At 43.6% G+C, this 19,028-nt stretch overlaps 1 protein-coding gene across 8 annotated transcripts in view; it reads left to right on the top strand.

Annotated features, from left to right (window-relative positions):
- The window catches only part of KCTD1 (potassium channel tetramerization domain containing 1), a 96,908-nt gene extending 78,847 nt beyond the window's left edge, over positions 1–18,061 (top strand). For all 8 annotated transcript variants that reach the window (XM_015277996.4, XM_015277995.4, XM_001231830.7 and 5 more), the window contains 3 exons: positions 11,727–11,871; positions 14,084–14,389; positions 17,071–18,061. In XM_015277996.4, the coding sequence (XP_015133482.1) occupies positions 11,727–11,871; positions 14,084–14,389; positions 17,071–17,229 (610 nt within the window). In that variant the 3' untranslated portion in view covers positions 17,230–18,061. The remainder of the gene's footprint in view (positions 1–11,726; positions 11,872–14,083; positions 14,390–17,070) is intronic.
- The last annotated feature ends 967 nt before the right edge of the window (positions 18,062–19,028 follow it).

Genomic DNA, 19,028 nt, shown 5'->3' with positions numbered 1-19,028 from the left:
CCGGATTTTTCTTACTGCATTGTCAGGTCTTTGCCCTGTTGTTAGTTAGGGACTCGCAGCCTTGTGGACACTTAACCCTTGTTGGTTGTTCAGTTCTTTCAGTTGCAGACATTAGTGCAAGCAGCAGCTTTATTGGTAGGAGATTTGTGTAGAGGACTGGAGCACCTCTCCTATGAGGAAAGGTTGAGGGAACTGGGCTTGTTTAGTTTGGAAAAGAGAAGGCTCTGGGGAGACCTCATTGTGGCCTTCCAGTACTTGAAGGGAGCATATAAACAGGAAGGGGAACAGCTGTTTATGAGGGTGGATAGTGATAGGACAAGGGGGAATGGTTTTAAACTGGGACAGGGGAAGTTTAGGTTGGATATTAGGAAGAAGTTTTTCACCCAGAGGGCGGTGACGCACTGGAACAGGTTGCCCAAGGAGGTTGTGGATGCCCCATCCCTGGAGGCATTCAAGGCCAGGCTGGATGTGGCTCTGGGCAGCCTGGTCTGGTGGTGGGTGACCCTGCACATAGCAGAGAGGTTGAAACTCGATGATCATTATGGTCCTTTTCAACCCAGGCCATTCTATGATTCTGTGTACGTCTGTACCAGTGTCCAGAGACAAGGGCAGATACCACGACATATAGAAATATCTCTTAGGTGATGCTTTCACCCCCTTTTTTTAATCCAAGTGTAGTTAATGCCATTCTGTCTTTTTAAAGAAAGGTTTCAAATTAGTATACAAAACAATAAAAATTTATAGATGCACGCAGTAGACTCCTCTACAGGCAACATCTAACTACTTGTTTAAAAGCAGTGCTCAGCTTTCCAGGTGAGCAATGTCTTGTTTATTATCAACCTGGTATTGCCACAAGGAAATTTTGGCTGTTGGGCTCTGCTGGTTTCTACCAGTAAGGTCTGATCATCCTGTGGGCAGGAAACTCTTGCCTTCACATGGGCAGCTATGTGTGGTTCCTGCCAGAGCTTCCCTGTGCTTTCCCCAGTCCTCCAGGTATCCCAGGGATGCATCCCAAATGGCACCAGGAACCTGCAATTCAGCAGCTGAATCACATCCTGGCTCTCCTGCTTTGAAAGCACTGTGATCTGACGTTTAGTTTTGATATGTGATATTTCTGAGGGTTTTGTCGGCTGAAATTATGCTGTTTTCACATGTGTTGATTAATTACTGCTCATGTCCCTATTTATAGGGTTGTATTGCTGTTGTACTGTATCTCTGTTCTTCTCCCTTTACCTCCTCCACAGAAATACATCTTACGTACTGTTGGGTTTGGTATGGCTGTAGGGATTATTACACCATGACAGCATCTAATTTAATAAACAATAAAGCCACTGTTTTGTACATGTAAAGTTTGTCAATGGAGGTAATGTTATCTGTGTGCTTTTTAACACCCCCAACACCAGTAGAGTGTTCAGGTGTGGCTTTGGCATTTCTAACCTATGCATTAAGCATTTTTTTTATTGCTCAGAGCCACTGTCTAAGCTGTTTGAGGTGGACTTTCCTGTCCTCTTAACTGATTAGCATGCAGGTTTTGTATCAACTGATTTGGTTAATAGTGTGATTTTCCTAGCTACTTAAATGCTTACATCATTTCAACCTCTAGCGTGGAAGCAGTTAAACATGTAAATGTATGAGAATAAATTAGGCAGGTATAAACACGTCTCTCTGTGTAGGCACATGGGTGTCCACACTAGGAATCAGTGCGATGCGATTGTAATGCATATAAGCTAGAGTTATCAGAACAATAGCAGCACATGGCCCTGTGTTCTCATAGTAAATCCTGTGGTTGTATGTCCACACCTTCCTCGCCTCTGTTGTGCCTGCTCAAATGCTATCTGGATTGCCTTTCTCAAGGAATTTGTAATCCGAGCTGTTAACCTGGAAGTACCATGCTCAGTCCAGGTGGAGGAATGTAGAAGCAGATGATCTATGCGGTAAAGCAGAACGCGAATGCTCAAGAGACATAAACGTTACCGTGTAATTGGCCTTGCTGCTTTTCTCAGTGCAATTAAAGTCAGATTTTTAGGAAAATAAATCCATTAGGGCTACCTGGGCAACCTTAGTTTGTCATCTGTGTGGTGTATGTGCTCACTGTGGTTCTCAGTTAATGAACAGCTCACCAACATCTCCTGTTCGTCCTCACAGTTAAGCACTGTCCTTGGGCCATATTTCCTGCACATCATTCAAGTCCTGTTCTGAGGAGTCATTTGTACATGCTTTCTTGCAGCTTTCCTTATCCCGTTGCCTTCTTGCTTGTCTCCTGGCAGTTTGTTTGAAGGCAGAGACTTGATGTGAAAAGGGCTGAGGTGGTGTGACGTGAAAGTTGGGACCAGGTTTGTGATGTGACTTTGTGGCCACTGCTACCCAAGCTCTCACAGCACTTGTGTTATGCAGCGTTTTGCTGTGGTTAGCACAACTGATGCTATAAGCTCTGAGAGCAGACCAGCCCTCGTGTCTTACAGCAGAGGAGTTCACAAAATATGACCTCCTCCTGCTCCTCCAGCATCTCAAGCAGGGGTCCTGTGGGCTGCAGTCCCCTGCAGTGTGCAGCCCTGGCTCATCTGCTGCCCAGGGGTTACAGAGGGTGCTGGAGGAAGGTTGTATGTCATGATAGACCAACCCTGAAGAGGTTGGTCTATCATGGAGGGCAGTTTGCAAACTAAAGTTGCAGAAGGGTCTGACATCTTAACTTGTGATGCTTGTTTTGACTACTATCACAATGTTCTTTATATGTGTTCTTTCACATGTATGTGTTCTTGTAGGATTTTAAAAAGCAGGCTAAACGTCCTTTCCACCTTCCCTGGTAAATTTGCCTTGTGAAAGCATGAGCCTAAGTTCAGCAGAAGGGCTGAAACTTGTTAATCTGTCCTACAGGCTTTTGCTGCCCAAGCTGTTGTCATTTGGGTGAACTGTACCCAAGAAGGGTGAGACGAACTATGCAAGTGACTCCTACAGGTGTTCGTTGAGAGAAGAGGAATGAGTGTGTGTGGGAATACTTTATTCCGAGCCAGGCTTGTAATTAACAGCTCAAGGTTCCAGAAGCACTTTGACTTTTATTCATTAATGAGATGCTGTTACTTAGGCTTCAGTGCAGAAGTGGCCTCTCTCTCAAGCAGTCCTCACCATCTCCCAGTGTGACATGCAGAGTCTGGACGTACACTCTTGTCTTCATGGGCACCAGTGCAGAAGGAGCTTGTGCAACTCCTGCAAATAGCAGGGCATGTACTTTCTTGCCTTGCTTATGGAAGTGTGTTGTCCATCCTATCGGAGGAAGCAGCAGTTAGCAAAACATCAGAGCTAGGGTTTGTGACGAAGTAGGCAGAGTTGTGAACCCCTTGGAAAGCTTAATTTGTTAGTTTCGTGGCAGTGAAGCCCGCTTCCCAAAGTAACCTGCTGAAAAAGGCAGAGCTGGTAATACTGTGATGCTTCCTACGTAGCGTATGCATGCCTAACTAAGGTCTCCAGAGTATCATTTTGCTGATACTTTTCAAAGAGAGAATGTTGTTTGTGAAGAATCTGTGTTTCTTAATTTCCAATGATGTGTATGTGAAAATTTAATGCTGAGCATTCTTCAGCGTACAGAGGAAATACTGGGAGCTAACAGAGGTTTCAATGAAATTCATGAAAGCTGAGAGGCAAGTTTGATGTATGAAGGAACCCATCAAAGAATTTCCCCCGTTCTGAGAAGACTGGGTTTTGGTGCTTCTTTCCCCCCCCCTCAGCTCCCACATTTTTGAAAGGGAAATGTCTCTCCTGGTTTTCCTCTCTTTTTTTTTTAAGTTTAATCTCTTTTGTAATCTAGGTTTATGGGGTTTATTGATAGGGCTGTGAAGACTACCAAAACCAGAAGGAAACCAGGGGAGGTTCAGGCTGGATGTTAGGAAATACTACTTCTCTGAAAGGGTGGTCAGGCACTGGAATGGGCTGCCCAGGGAGGTGGTGGAGTCACTGACCCTGGTGGTGTTCAAGGAACATTTGGACGTTGTGCTGAGGGACATGATTTAGTGAGAACTATTGGTGATGGGTGGATGGTTGGACTGGGTGATCCTGTAGGCCTTTTCCAACCTCAGCGATTCTATGATTCTATGAAAACATTTTTAAGAAAAATTGACAGGCTCAGAGGAGGGTGGGTTGGAGCTAATGAAATTTGTTGCTTTTTCCCTAAACATGCTCCCAAGATACAAGTTCTGCTTCAGTACTTTGCTGACTGGGAAGGGGTTCAGCCTTCTGAGTACGCAGATCATCATGGCCTTTGGGATGTTGTGCCTTCACCAGTTTAGCTGCTTTCTGGCTTTTGGTATTGAACGATAAACACTCCAGTTCTGCTCCTATCCTCCATTATCTCTACTCACAGCAAACCTGGCCATCTTAAACATGATTAAAATATAATTCAAAAGTTATTAGCTAATTATGACGCAAAGTACTTAATTTGCCATTGCACCCTAATAACTTAAGGTACTCCTGATAACTTGGTAATAACCGTATCATAAGCAAAAGGACACGGTTGCTAGTAACTTAATAGGCAGCTTCCCTCCAGATAAAACATAAATAACGTACCTCAATGAAATCGGATTCAAGCTTAGTAAAATTATCTTGGCAAGCAAAGAGAATATTTGTTAATTTTTCTGTGAAATGTTATCATTGCCAAGAAAACTTGGTTACAAAAAAGAGAGATGGAGAAAGTATTTGCGTGAATAATTGATTTAACATTTCATTGGCTTAAATGATTTTAGGAAAAGTGGTTTTGATACGCACTGGAAAACTGAAAAGTTTTCCAGGACTTATTTGCAAGATATCGAGCACTGTAGGAGATGTGGGCTTCAAGACTTGCAGCCTGCTCTGCAGTAGATCTAGGGGGTTGCGGTACTGTGTTCTAGGTGGAGGAATAGGGCCAACCTATGTGGGACTTGCACTGCTGAGGTTTGTTGGGAAGGGGGTCTGTAGGGCTTGGGGAAGTGCTCAGTGGCTGGAAGCAAGCAGAACTGAAAGGGTTGGTGATAGATGTGATGTTTGGGAGAATATTGGCCACTTTGGTGTCTGTGAGAAGGAGGAACCTCACCTTGCCAAGAGTGCTGGGGATCGTGGGGCAAGGGTCTCAGCTGGGGGACCTCACTCAGCTACATCTAAAGCTTGTCAGTTTGGCTGCCATGGTATTGAAAGTGCTTTTAAAGCACTTACTTGCCTCACCTTGTGTGAAAAGGTACGTATTTGGGTTGCAGCCTGTTCCTCTTATCTGTCTCATCTCCTTGGTATACCAGAAGCTGAGATGTGAAAAGCAGAGACAGAAAGTATCTGGTAAACAGAAACTCCTGGCCCATCACCCACACTCCAGGGATGGTGTTCTGCTGGCCTCACCCTGGCCGCAGCCATGCGGTGTTGGGTATGGCTTCCATCTGCCCGCATGTATCGTGTGCTGGCTGTGAGTCACCAGCCCCTGACATCCCAGCCCAAGCATTTATCCCCTTCCTTTCTAAAATATCAACATTTCTACAAGAGATGCTTGGGTCTGAGTGGGTGATACTCCTGAGCATCCCAGGAGGAGGCTGTGTCAGAGCCAAATTATTTAGCTTACTTCTGTTGGGCATCTGAGCACTCTGAACCTACTACCTAGTACATAAAATACAGGGGGACTTGCTATATAAGCTGTATTTTGGAGCATAATTATTACTTCTGGCTGGACTTTCTCAGCTGCTTGGTTACTGGGGAAAATACAGGCTTTCATTTTTCTTGGGACAACTTCCTTTTCAGACAAATAGATATGGCTGTTGCTTATGGCTTCTGGGTCCTTTGCTATCCGTTCTTCAGTTCACCCTCATGTCTCCTGTAACCTACATGTCCCTTTTGCTTGGTGTTGCTCAGGTGCACATCCCAGCATCTCCACACTCATTTGTGATGTAGAAAGCTGCAACTGACTCTTGTGGAAGTCACATTCTTGCAACATGACTGCACGCTGTTGAGCAATTTATTCTTTTCCAGTTAATGTCTGTTTGTCCATGTGGGTTAGACCCAGTGACTCTTGGTTCTTCTAATAACATATCTATTTGCTGTCATCCCTGCTCCTGGTGCTGCTGCTGATCATGTGGGTGATCAGCAATCCCACACTTCACTGCTTTGTCTGTGGTGCGTTCCTTTTGATACCACCTCACTCATCATCTCAATCCTTCTGTTCCTCATGTGCTTTACTCTTCATTTAAGGCTATTCACCACCTCCCTGTCTCAGTTTCTTCCAAGTGTTGTACGAGCCCCTTGCACTTGTCCTTACCATCTCTTTTGCCTCCTGGCTCAGATAACAATAAGACATTTGAGGTGGTCTCCATGTAAATGATTCTGTTCTTGAATCTTTAGCAAATGTTTCCACAAGGGTTTCCAACCTCACTTCCATTCAGTATCTAGGATTTATCTGTTCTTTAAATTGCCAAGTAACATTTTCTTAAATCTCCTAAGACCTGGTGTTTTAACATCTCCTCCTGTACATCCTTTTTACTTGGTTTGCTTTGGCTCCTGTATTAATGCCTTTTCTATAGAAGATTTAATAAGATTTTTAGTTTCAATACAGTTTTCCCCAGTTACCTTTGCGTTGCAACCATTGTATTCATGACACTTCTAATAACATAAGAACTGTCTGTGCCAAGGAGTTCCTGAGACTCATGGACATGTAAACCTGAAATTAAATGGAAGGAGTAAGAGATAAGAACAAATCATAACAGCACTGAGAACAAGAGATTATAACAGGACATTTGGTTAAATTGTGGTTTTCATAATGTATGTGTTAGTGAAAATTGCACAGTTACTTTCTTCTGTCGTGCTTATGAGGCAACTTTTGTTACGCAGAGATAGGAGGGTTGCTGGGTATTCAGTCACCAGGGATCCAAGTGACATGAGGTGTTCAGAAAAAGATGGACAGGTAGTGACTACTAGTGTGGTCCTCTGAGACGTGAATAGAAATGTAGTCAGTCTGCACTTGGATAACACAGCATTTCTCCCTGGTGTGGCCACTTCCTCAAATGTGCTAGCTTCTAGGGGAGAGTGCAATATTATGTAATTTAGACATACGAGGAAGTAAAATTAAATAGCCATGAGATGAGCATACCATTAAACAGATCTAATTTATAATGGACTCTTATGCAAATTGCCTTTGAGCGCTCAGCGAAAGAAAATGAAAAGAAATTAATAAGGACAATGTGGACTAAGAAGGAAAAAAAAAGTAAAAGCCTCTTCAAACTCACTGTCTGCACACCCTGGAGTCTTAAATAAGCATTTGCATTAGCCACGTAAATGTAATGAGGAGGTAGGAAAACCTGCGTTCGTTTTGTCTCTGTGGGCCCAACCAGGTAAAGTATTGACTAAAATACTCTCTTTTTCTCCCTTTTTCCTTTTTTAAATTCTTTGCCATGCAGTCCTTCGTTTGAAGAAGAGAGATGTGTTTCCATGAGTACTTTGCCCCTTGGTGTCAGAGCTCAGTGATTCCCAGGGCTGGGTGCCGTGACACCACTGATGCTGTGCCTCTGCATCTCTGCCAGGCCACTGAAAGGGCTTCTCACAAGGAGTTATTGCTTCTTCCCCAGGTTCTCAACCAAGGCAGAATATGCTAAAGAAAAGACTCTTCTTGTGTAGAACAATATATGTAAATATTTGTATGTTCAGACAGCAAGGCTATAAACACTTCAGCTGTGTATGACAGCCTTGCTGCAGACTGAGTGTTTTCTTATGTTTGACAAATGGGACTCATTTCTGAAGAATCTGAGAAATCCTGCAAGTGGTGTCACCTTCCCCTGCTTTTTACTGTAGAAATGCTGTTAGCTGAGCACTGGGCTGTGGGAACAGGGGTTCGTGCAGTATTTTATAGAAGTAAAGCATTGGTCTCCTCAGTGTACCTTTGTTTTCTCCCCCACAGCAGAAGGTTTGTGGCTGAACCTGTTTTGTATCCTTAAAGTAAAACCCAGTTCTCTGATGAGAGCTGAGTTTTACACTGAGTTTTACCCTTGAAGCATTCGATTTCTGACAGTGGATTATGATACTTAAAGCCATCAACGTTAATTATTACCCATTGGAGGTTGCACTTTCAACCCATGGGACATTAATTTTCCTATATACAGAAAATTCCAGCCTGTTAGCTTTAATTAAACATTTTAGAAGTATGTTGCCTTGTAAATGGACTACAGTTTTTCATCCTTTACCCTTCTATTTGGTTAGCTCTCCATATGATTATCACCTTATTTTGCAATCATCCTTCAAAACACTTTGCTGTTTGGAAGTCCATTCAGCTCTTACGTGTTTGGCAGTGAAAAAAAAACAAACTCATCTTTGTCAATCATCAACTGAAGTTGTCTAGGAAGAGATGGGGAAAAACATCTTCCAGTTTTTCTTGGGAAGTGAAACATGCCTCCACAGTCCCTTCTCATGCTTGCAGCCTGGTGTCACTTAACCATCTGTAGTTTCAGTGTGAGACCAAGCAGAATGAAGAGTGACAGAGAGGAGGGGGTCTCAAATATTACCCAGTGTGCAGAACAAGGTGGGACACAGTTTGCTGCTGTGCTTCTTTCAATCCCATCTCCTCTCCTGGCAGGTGCAGCAAATTCAGCTTAGGTCCTGCCACCAGATTTGGGCACTCGGTTATCACAGGCCTCACCCTGGAGGCCATGAAGCTGGAATTTGCAGTTCTCCACCTGAAGAAAAAAACCTAAAGCTTCAATTTTATTTACAGAAGTCTCCCAGAGCATCACTGGGTGTTGCAGACTGAATGTGGGGAGGGGTCGAAGTCGGCACTTCGCAGTTCCTTGGGTTTTTCTGCTGCTGGAAAGCAGCTGCACTCAAAGGTGGCCCTTTGTTGGCTCTCCCTCCCAGGCCAGCTGGACTGGCTCTCAGGTGTTGGTGCTCTCTGTGATTTTGTCAGAAGTCTCCATCCTCTGATACTATCTCACTTTTCTCCTAAACAATTAATAAAATGAAGGCAAAAAGCCTAGAGGTTTTAAAATACATAATTATAACAGTAATTTAGAACTAGGGTAACGCTGCAGAAACCAATTACAATTATACTTTTCAGTAATGACTGACTTGGCCAAATATATGTTTGGTGTGTGAATTCTGTGATAGATTCCAAGACAACATGCTTGAGTATGGGGGAAAATTAAATCTAAATGCCTTATGTTTCCATATTAGACATAAACGTTGCTCATCCACCTAGTGAACAGGAGCCTGCATTATATGGCCTGTCACAGCTTACATTTTGACTGTTGGGGCAGGCAGTAACAAGTAGCAGTGGTAGAAAGCTTGAATTGTTGTATTCTAAGGGATAGCTTTGAGAAGAAATGTTTTGTACTGCTTGGATCTTTCTGGAAAATGTGTTTAGTTTCTCATATCATACAGATTTCATGCAACTTGAATTTTAAATGGCCAGCTGAGGTTAATGGGTTTTTATTTCCTTCTTGGTCCTCACCTCTCCCAGCCAGCGAGAAGGAAGAGATGAGACCTGTATTCTGTGCAGCATTTATTACTGAGTGTACTACAGTGATGCCTGTTGTGGTCATATGGATGCCATTTCAGACTCCATTTGGGTTGGCTGTGACATTTCAAATGGATGCAAAACATCCTTGGGTCACATCCTACCCTGGGGTCAGGGCAATCCCAAACATAGCTACAGGCTGGGCAATGAGTGGATTGAGAGCAGCCCTCTGGAGAAGGACTTGGGATACTGGTGGGTGAAAAACTGGAGCCAACAGTGCATGCTAGCAGACTGGAAGTCTGCAGTCCAGATGGTTTGCACTGAAAGAGGGGTGACCAGCAGGGCCAGGGAGGCAATTGTCCCTTCTACTCTGTCCTTGTAAATCCCCAGCTGGAGTATTCTGTTCAGGTCTGGAGCCCACAGCAGGGGGATGTAGAGGGGCTGTTGGAGCAGGTCCAGGGGAGGGCCTTGAGGATGATCAGAGAGTTGGAGCACCTCTCCTACAAAGATAGGCTGAAGGAGCTGGGTTTGTTCTGTCTGGAGAAGAGAAGGCTCTGGGGACACCTGATTGTGTCCTTCCAGTACTCAGAGGGTCTACAGGAGATACGAGGATGGACTCTTAATCAGGAAGTACAGTGATAGGAGAAGGAGTAATGCCTTTAAACTAGAAGAGGGAGGTCTAGATTAGACTTGAGGAAGAAACTCTTCACTGAGCAGACGGTGAGGCGCGGGCACAGGGAAGCTGTGGTGCCCCATCCCTGGAGGCGCTCAAGGCCAGGTTGGATGGGGCCCTGGGCAGCTGAGCTGCTGGGTGGCAGCCCTGCCCATGGCACGGGGTGGGACTGGGTGAGCTTTGAGGTCCCTTCCAATCTAAGTCATTCTATGAGAATTGGCTGCCTCTGAGTTACACTGAGTTTGGATTTGGTTTTCTGTGAGGGCTCAAAGCAGCCTGAGGGTGGTGATGAGAAATGATTGTTTACTCACGTCTTCTTTTGAAAGGAAAACAGTGTGCTGTGGTTGTTCATTGTGCTTGCTGGATCTGCTTGTGAAAAGATAGCCGTGTACATTGCCAGTGTCACAAGCTGAGTGTGATCAGGGAAAAAGAGTGCCTGTGCCTCACCTAGCTCCATGCTGGTATGCATTGATGTTATTGGCTGTTTCTTAGCAAAGTGCATAGGATTTTTTGTTTTGGTTCACAAATCAGATTGGGTGTATTAGGACAAGAGCTACATACAGATGGGCCTTTTCATTAAAACAATGAGAGCACAGAATCTGCGGAATATTGCAGAATGTAACAGCTTGTGACAAGGCTCTAAAATCATGCCCAAGAGTGTCAGTAGTATTTCATGCAAAGTGTCCACGTGACATATCACAAGTTAGCTATTTTGAGACCATTTTGTTTACAGTTCTTTGGAGGGGTGGGTGGTGTCATGAAGAATCAAAAAATACCTCCACGTGCACGTATAGGCACGTAAACATGCACTCCCAGTCAGACATACCAGTCACTGCTGTTGATTTCACTGGGAAAGGGTGAGTGACTCAGGAGCCGTTTGCAAACACCTCAGCACAAAAACACAGCGTGCCTTTCATGTTACTGAGGCTGACGTTTTGTTCCCAGTTTTCAGCCCTTCCCATCGCTCCGACTAGATCGGGTTTTGTGAGGAACACGTGTAGAAAGTGTGTGTGCAGCCAGCAGCTGGTGTTGCAAGCATTTTTAGCAAGCGGAGACTCTCTGAGTGACTGATTGGCCTCTAAAAGCTGAGGTGTTCCTTCTGATTATTTTAGAGCCTGGTGATTGATACTTGCCACAAACAGTTGGGTTTTACTGTGAAATCATTACCTCACGTTGAAACATGATAGATTTTACATCCTTAGCTGTTTATTCCTACAACGTGCTGTCCCCTCACTTGTGCTGGTCTAAGTGTTGGCTGCAGTAAATGGCATCCAAAAAGTGATCTGGGTTTAACAGTAAATTAATAATACAATAGAAATAAATAAAAAAACTTTCCTGAGTGCAGTTTTCAAGCCATATCAAGTTCACTGTGTGCTTCCCCAGCAAGAATGAAGCTGATGGAGGAGATTGGTGCAGCAGAATGGGATGGGGTCTGCTGCTGATGAAACCGTCGGGAGATATGTCCTAAATGCGATCTGCTGTTGAGAGAGACGCCCAAAATACTTGAGGGTTGTCCTCTTATGAGGCAGGGCTTTGGGCAGCAAGTTTTCCCAGTCACTGCCAAGCCACACATGGTCTGACCCTAATGTTTGCCTCTTGTTTCCTCTGCAGAATCGGCAGGCTCTTTGATGGCACAGAGCCCATCGTCCTCGACAGCCTCAAGCAGCATTATTTCATCGACAGAGATGGGCAAATGTTCAGATATATCTTGAATTTTTTAAGAACATCGAAACTCCTCATTCCTGATGATTTCAAGGTGAGATTTCAAAGGGCTTGGATATTTTGCATGTACTTTGGTGAAACAAGAGTCTGACGTGTGATCAAACCGGATCGCTGCTGGAATATGGTGCTTGATTTCAGGTACTTTGCAAAACTAAGTGTGGGGTTGCTGCCATGGCATCTGTCAGGCTTTCCTAGAGTGGCATCAGTGTTAAATTATCCCCTCCTGTCTGTAGTGTAATGGAGCAACCTTGCCGTGTTTGACCTAGGGAAATTAAAAGTCATAATATACTGAAGGAGACAGAAAGGATGTTAGCATCTGTAACCAGCTACTCATGAGCCTTGCTGGTTACTTGCCTTCTCATCTTCTCTTATGGTTCTCTTCTGATTGCAACAACTCCTGCTTCCACACCCACGCTGAAATTCAGAAAATTGTGTGGGAATCATAGTATTGACAAAATAAACAGCACACATGGTAATAGTTGAGCATTAAGTCATAGCCTGTTTTCTCCCCCAGATTCTTGGATGCATACTAGCAACTTAATTTTAGAGCTTTAGAGAAGTCAGGGATGAATAGTTCTACGTTTATTATTTAATCTCTATTAAAGAGTCTGCTTTTCTCTTTTTTGACAACAAAGTAAACTTGTGATAGTTCACCTGTCAGTCATCAGCCTGCAGATGCACAGCTTCAGACTCTGTGCTTGCAGGTACATCAGGTATGTTGGTGTAGCTGTGGTGCCAGTGTAGTGAGCGCTGCAGACAACAGTTGCAATTAGAAGAGATTTTAATTGTTATTAATGAATGCACATCAATGTCGCTGGCTGTGCCACCGGGTCACTGTAGGACATACAGCAATTCAAACTGCACAGAAGAGATGCTGTGGAAGGGTTAGAACAGTTCACACAGCAATGCAGTCTTTTATCTTTTGTATCTGAGACATACTGTGCTGTTTGGGCCATAAGAGGTGTGAGGTTGAGTTCAAGAGCAATCTTTGAATTTCTGCTGCTGATGTGTACTGCTCCCATGCGTGACAAGGGTAGACCTACCTGAATAATGTGGGAGTTTAGAAGTAGCTGATAAGCGTCATACCCCTCTTTTGAAGCCTTAGAGTGGCATTGTGCTGCTCTCTGCTCTTGTCCTGAAGGTAATCAGAAATGCAGAAAAAGGAGAAGCCACTTTCCATGCAGTATTAAGAAACGATATATGCAGAGACCTCTAACAACTTAAATATACCACAGCTCTGCTGAAATTAAAAATGTTAACTTCTGATCCTCTCCACTTGTGCTGCAAGTCGCCTGAAACATAAGTGCTTCAAGTGAACTGCAACACTCCTTCTTTAGAAATGTATAGGTTAGATTACTTTTTCATTAGACATTGAGAAGCATTCTGAATATGATTTAGGTTTCCCATGCTCATCAAGTATTCAGTCTGCAGCTGAAATTTAGGTCTGTATTGACTGTTGTCAGCCTTCTTATTTGGTCTTCCTATTCCTCTGCCTTGCCAAATTCTCTTGTATTTCTTTTTCCCTATACAAATATTATCCAAATTGCCTTATGGTCTTAAGCCTAGAAGAACAAGAATGTTTGTTTTTTATTTATAATGCGATAACAGACAAAGTTCAGACTGTCAGATATAGCTATGCTTAGAAATGCATTCTCTCTGCTCTGGTGTTTGAGATGATGTAGTAAACAGTGCTGTTGGCAAAATGGAGAGGTATTAAAAAATACTTTTTTTTTTTTAATGCAGTAATATGTGCAATTTATTATGCAAATATCTTAACCATTTTGCACTGAACCAATGCAGGCTCCCTCATTTACATTCTTATACCTGTTACAGTGCCTGCTAGTATTGCTGTAAGACACAATGGATCCTGGTGATGAATTTTCTGAATCCTGACTGAATTCTGTTCCATCTGTTTAATGAGGTCATTATCTTATGACATCACTGTGGGAATAAAAATACAGGGAAAATTGGGATGTGACTGCCTGGGTTATTCCACAGCATGAGCAAATGCAGCTTCCCCATTCCCTCACAAATGCTGGTCTGTTTCAAGTGGCTGATGGTTTTATTATTATTATTATTTTTTGCTTGCTCTGTTATTTTATTACACCTTCCTACACAGTAATTATGAGCTATGTCTGAAGGGTTCCAGATCTAGAGCAATGTTAGCCTGAATAACCATATACATTAAGCAGTACATTAGCAATGCCTCTTTCCTAACTGTGCACAGTAACATATGTGTCTTTCAGGACTACAGTTTGTTATACGAAGAAGCAAAGTATTTCCAGCTTCAGCCCATGCTAGGAGAGATGGAAAGGTGGAAACAAGACCGGGAGAGTGGCCGCTTCTCAAAGTCTTGTGAATGCCTGGTGGTGCGTGTTGCCCCAGATCTCGGTGAGAGGATCACACTGAGTGGTGATAAGTCATTGATAGAAGAAGTGTTTCCAGAAATTGGTGATGTGATGTGTAATTCTGTCAATGCCGGCTGGAATCATGACTCGACGCATGTCATCAGATTTCCACTGAATGGATACTGCCACCTCAACTCAGTTCAGGTAGGAAAGAGCTTACCGACCAGGCACCAGTGGGCTGATGTGTTTCTCTCTCATCGCTGGGAAGTTTCCGTGAACAAAACTAGCTGGAGGCTCTAAGCTCCTTACTTCTGTGGGTTATGGCTGCTTTCTCAACTTAATTCTCAGGCGTCATCTCCAAATCTCTTTGCAAAACAAACAACAGTAGTTAAAAACTTGCTTTAACACCCTGAAGTGGGGCTTCTTGGTGGGACTTTGGCCTTTCAATGAGACCGTCAGGTGACATGTAGTGTGAAGAATCCTTATAGAGCGCTAAGGGGGAAGTTAACACAAGTGTGGTAAAAACTAGTATATAATTTTCCCAGTGTTACCCAGGTCTTTTGCATTTGACAATGACCTCCCTAAACGGGTCTTAAATGAATGTTCCGTGTTGCCATATGCTTGCTATCTTGGGAGAAATCAACTGGTTCATTCTTCCTCTTTGCTGAGGTGACAAAAAGCAAAAAGATGGCACACCTACTTATTCCAAGTAGGGACCTACCTACTGTGGTCTTAAGGGTGGGCCCTCCTCTATCACATTCAGCATAGCAGAGGATGTAGCAATAAGTGAAATAGTAGCATTTGTTTCTAAAAAGTTACAAACTGGATTAAAAAAAATCTGGGAGACAAGTGCAGGTGTGGAAAAAAGTCCACACCCATCTGCAACTGGTTAGCACCTCGTGCACAGCCAGCACTTCGGAGTGACATGCTTTTTGATGGCTGTGTTCTCATTTTCTGAGCCATTCTATGATTCTGTGATGGTCTTTGGTTTATCTGCGCCTCCTAAATGCTCCACACTCATGAACAAGTTCTTACGTGAGGGAGCATTGCCAGCTGAGCTTGACGTCTTCCTGCTACCGAGTCCTGCCTCCAGGTAGCAAAATGCTGTTCCCCTTTTCTGATGCAGAGAAGGGCTAAGCATGGCAGCACACACTGAAGGCCTGTGGGGTGCTGCATATGTGCTAGTGCAACATAGGAATATGGACAGATCTATCTGGACTATCAAGATGTGGTTAATGCATGCTATGCTCAGACAGTTGTGTCTCTTACTGGCCCCACGGTCATGTTGAAACATCAAAGTTGTTTTGTCGTAGTGGCTAATGCAAATTTAGAACACCTCTACATGCAAGATTATAACTGAAAAGGGATATGAATTTCAAGGAGAGGTATCTAGCCACATGTTATGTGAGAGTTGTCAAAGTAGTTTTATCCTTTAGCAGTTTAGCATTTGTCCAGATATTTATGTTTTTATCACACAAATAAGAATTTCCAAGCCTATTTCATGATAAAAAGTAAAAGTGGCAAAACATACACAGACTTCAAGACAGATGATGATCCCATGCTCATGATGCCACATCTTCCATTTTTGGTGGCCGTAACCATCTCCCCATCCCCAAAACAGTGTGATGTAGGACAGGGACTATTTGTAGACCCGGAGAGGAAGGCGTGGATTCAGTGATTTGCCCAGGGCTGAGCTAGATTCCTGACCCATCGCATTTCTTCCCAGGACCTAATTTCTCCTGCTGTATTTTCCAGTGGCTTGCATTGAGACATATTTGGGGAATGTAGACTTAATGTTGTTAAAAGCTAAAGATCACGTTAAGCAAAAATTGCTCTGAAGTTTTGATGTTTGTTCTTCTTTCAGGGCTTCTTCCCACCTCCTACTTCTTGAGATTTGTCTGCTCTTTAATTAACTGTATTTTGGGAAGACATTTGCTGACCTGAAGCAGTGCATGTAAAAGCATGGCATGTCTTGTAGTTTTAAGCATTTTAAAGCACAACTTGCTCCTCCCTCTACCCTAGCCCTCCCCTTGCAAGCCAGTGTGCTAATTGGTGACACATCTGGAACAAACACTGTATTCCCCTGCCTTCAGGTGTGCGAAGAGACCAGTGAGAATAGTTGGTTGCAGAAGGGAACCCTGCAAATGTCTCCACTCCAGCTCAACCTCAGTGGGGTCTTGTCCTTCTGGACAGAGGTCCCATGTCTCCTACTGGTGAGAGACAATGAAGCCCTGGCAGCAGAGTAAGCAGGCATGGGAAGAGAAAGGTAGCAGAGTCTAAGGTTAAGAGCGCAGGAGTTGCAGGAAAACTTAATAATGACAGTAGAATCTTGGTGTGGAAGGAAACTTGGCTTTTGCATGTTCTTGGCAGTCTGGTCATAGGACCTGAGCTCTTTGCACCATCTGCTTGCTGGGTGAACTGCATGGGTGCATGCCTTTCTGTTTCCCCTTCTCTCTCCTCTCTCCTCTCTCCCCTCCCCTCCACTCCTGTTTCCCCTCCCCTATCCTTTCCCCTGTCCTCTCCTCTCCCCTCCCTTTCTGTACCCTCACCTCACCTTTCTTTACCCTCACCTCACCTTTCCTTCCCTTCCCTGTTGGCTTTTCCATTCCCTTCCCTTCCCCCTCTCCTCCTTTCCCCTCCTCTCTTTTCCTCTTCCCTCCCCTCCCCTCCCACTGGAAACAACACTCAGGTTGTGAAGATGGAGGAAAGTAGGTGACTAGAGAGAATTATTTAGTTCCAAAATTAAAGGTTAAAGTTTCTAGTTTTTACCACTAGTCTGAATACAGGCACAGATCTTTTCAGTTGTGGTTGGTTTTTTAGTCTTTAGAAGATGCAGACAGTCTGCTCATTACTTACACCTTGGTGTTTGTTTCCTCTTTTTTCAGGTCCTTGAGAGGTTACAGCAAAGAGGATTTGAGATTGTTGGCTCGTGTGGAGGTGGAGTGGACTCTTCCCAATTCAGTGAATACGTACTGAGACGAGAACTCAGAAGGACATCTCGTGCACCCTCCGTCATTCGAATAAAGCAAGAGCCTCTGGACTAAAATGGACATGTTTCTTTATGCAAAAAAAAAAAAAAAAAAAAAAAAGGAAAAAAAAAAAAGAGAGGAAAAAAAGGGGGACGTTTCATGTGCAGTTTGGACTCCAAACAAGTCCTGGAAGTAAAACTGAATAAAAGACACATTTATATCAAATATAGAGACCACACCTGAATTCATATGGGAACACTTGGAATAGTAGTAATAATAAAAACCTCAAGGTGTAGAAGAAAACACACACACACACATATATATATGTACCTACATACATATATATATATGTATGTATACATCAAAGGGTAGGAAATGAAATGACAAACAAGTGGTAGATGAGGTTGGTGCTGTGATGGCCATTAAGTGTCCTAAGCCTTCCTTGGGCCCACTTAACGGTGTACAAGCCATTACCATGGGGGGGATTCGTACACAGCTCATAACACATTTTCCATTGCCACTCATCCACTTTTTAATGTCTACACACCTTGATTCAACTCTACTTGCATATGGAGGTTTATGTCTGTCTTTTAGAGGTGGATGGGCAGGCGTTCAGGAGACGGCCATCCATTGCATTGAAAAGCTACTCAAATGAAATTTTAAGTGTAGTTTGTACAGAAGTCGCACACGTTTTGTCTGCCCTCACAGATGTGAAAGCTTAACTTTTCTTTTGAATGAATTTTTTGTTGGGTTTTTTTTGTTTGTTTTCCATTTTGTTTTGTGTTTTTTTCAAAGGGGGCCAGAAAAATTAATATTTGGTAGAGACGCTCTGGTTTGAATCTGCTGCTTTCCTACAATTTTTCAAATTTTATAATGTATTAAATACAATAAACTCTGTTTAAAGTAATAAGGGTCTGATTTCAGCCAGCAGGAGCAGAGAGGTGGGGTTCAGCTCCCTGCGCTCTGGCACAGTGCAGAGAGATGAAGGCAGCAGGTGTTGTGTGGGCACCGTGTTTTGGGGTCTTCCTTCAGTGCTGTCCTTAAGATTTGTCCTGGTTTGAAGAGCCAAGCTCAAAAAACAACACCAGTCCAGCCCAGGGAAACCCATCTGAAATGGATGCCTGAGTTTGTAAGTGTTGATGTAGCAACACTTGCATCATTCCCTCTAACTAAAGAGTTGGCAGCTTCCATTTTCAATGACCTTGCCCTGCTGCATGTTGACCAACCTGTTTGTTTTCGTGCCCTTCATTTGCCTTGTTCAGAACTAGTGTTCTCCCTAGCGAGTGAGCCCACCAGCTCCTCATGCTGCACCATGCCTGACAGCAGGCAATGGGTGAGTCCTGCAAAGCCATCCTAGGGCCATGCGAAGGCCAGCCCAACTCCATGAGGCCACCACATGGCCCTCTCCCAGGGGGATGCTTCTGCCACATGAGATGCACCAGCAACTACTTTCTTTCCTCTGAAGTACCTTTTTATGCAATATTCCAGAATATGACTGTGTATTCATCCCAGTATGGAAGTTTCTATCGAAGCAACGGTGACAGTGTTCCATTCATTTTGGTGACACTTTGCTATTTATTTAAGAAAAGAAAAAAGAAACTGTTAAATACATGTAATAAGGTTTTTAATATAGTCTGATGACTCAGAGCTACCATTTTTTTCTGTTTTCCATTAAAAATTGTCAGAGGGCATACTTAAATAGCTCTTTGGCAGCACCTATCAATGGGGTTTTGAAACTACTGAGATATGGAAATGGGTGGAAGGGGGGACTCCCTAAATGAAGATTCGTGAGCAGGTTTATGGGTCTTCAATGTGATGCTGAACTGTCTACTCACAGTATTGAAACAGCTGCCTCACTGAAAGTGCTTGTTTTC

Source organism: Gallus gallus, chromosome 2, assembly GCF_016699485.2.
Source record: "Gallus gallus isolate bGalGal1 chromosome 2, bGalGal1.mat.broiler.GRCg7b, whole genome shotgun sequence".
NCBI classification, from domain to species: Eukaryota; Metazoa; Chordata; class Aves; order Galliformes; family Phasianidae; genus Gallus; species Gallus gallus.
This window is presented reverse-complemented; position numbering and strand designations above follow the sequence as displayed.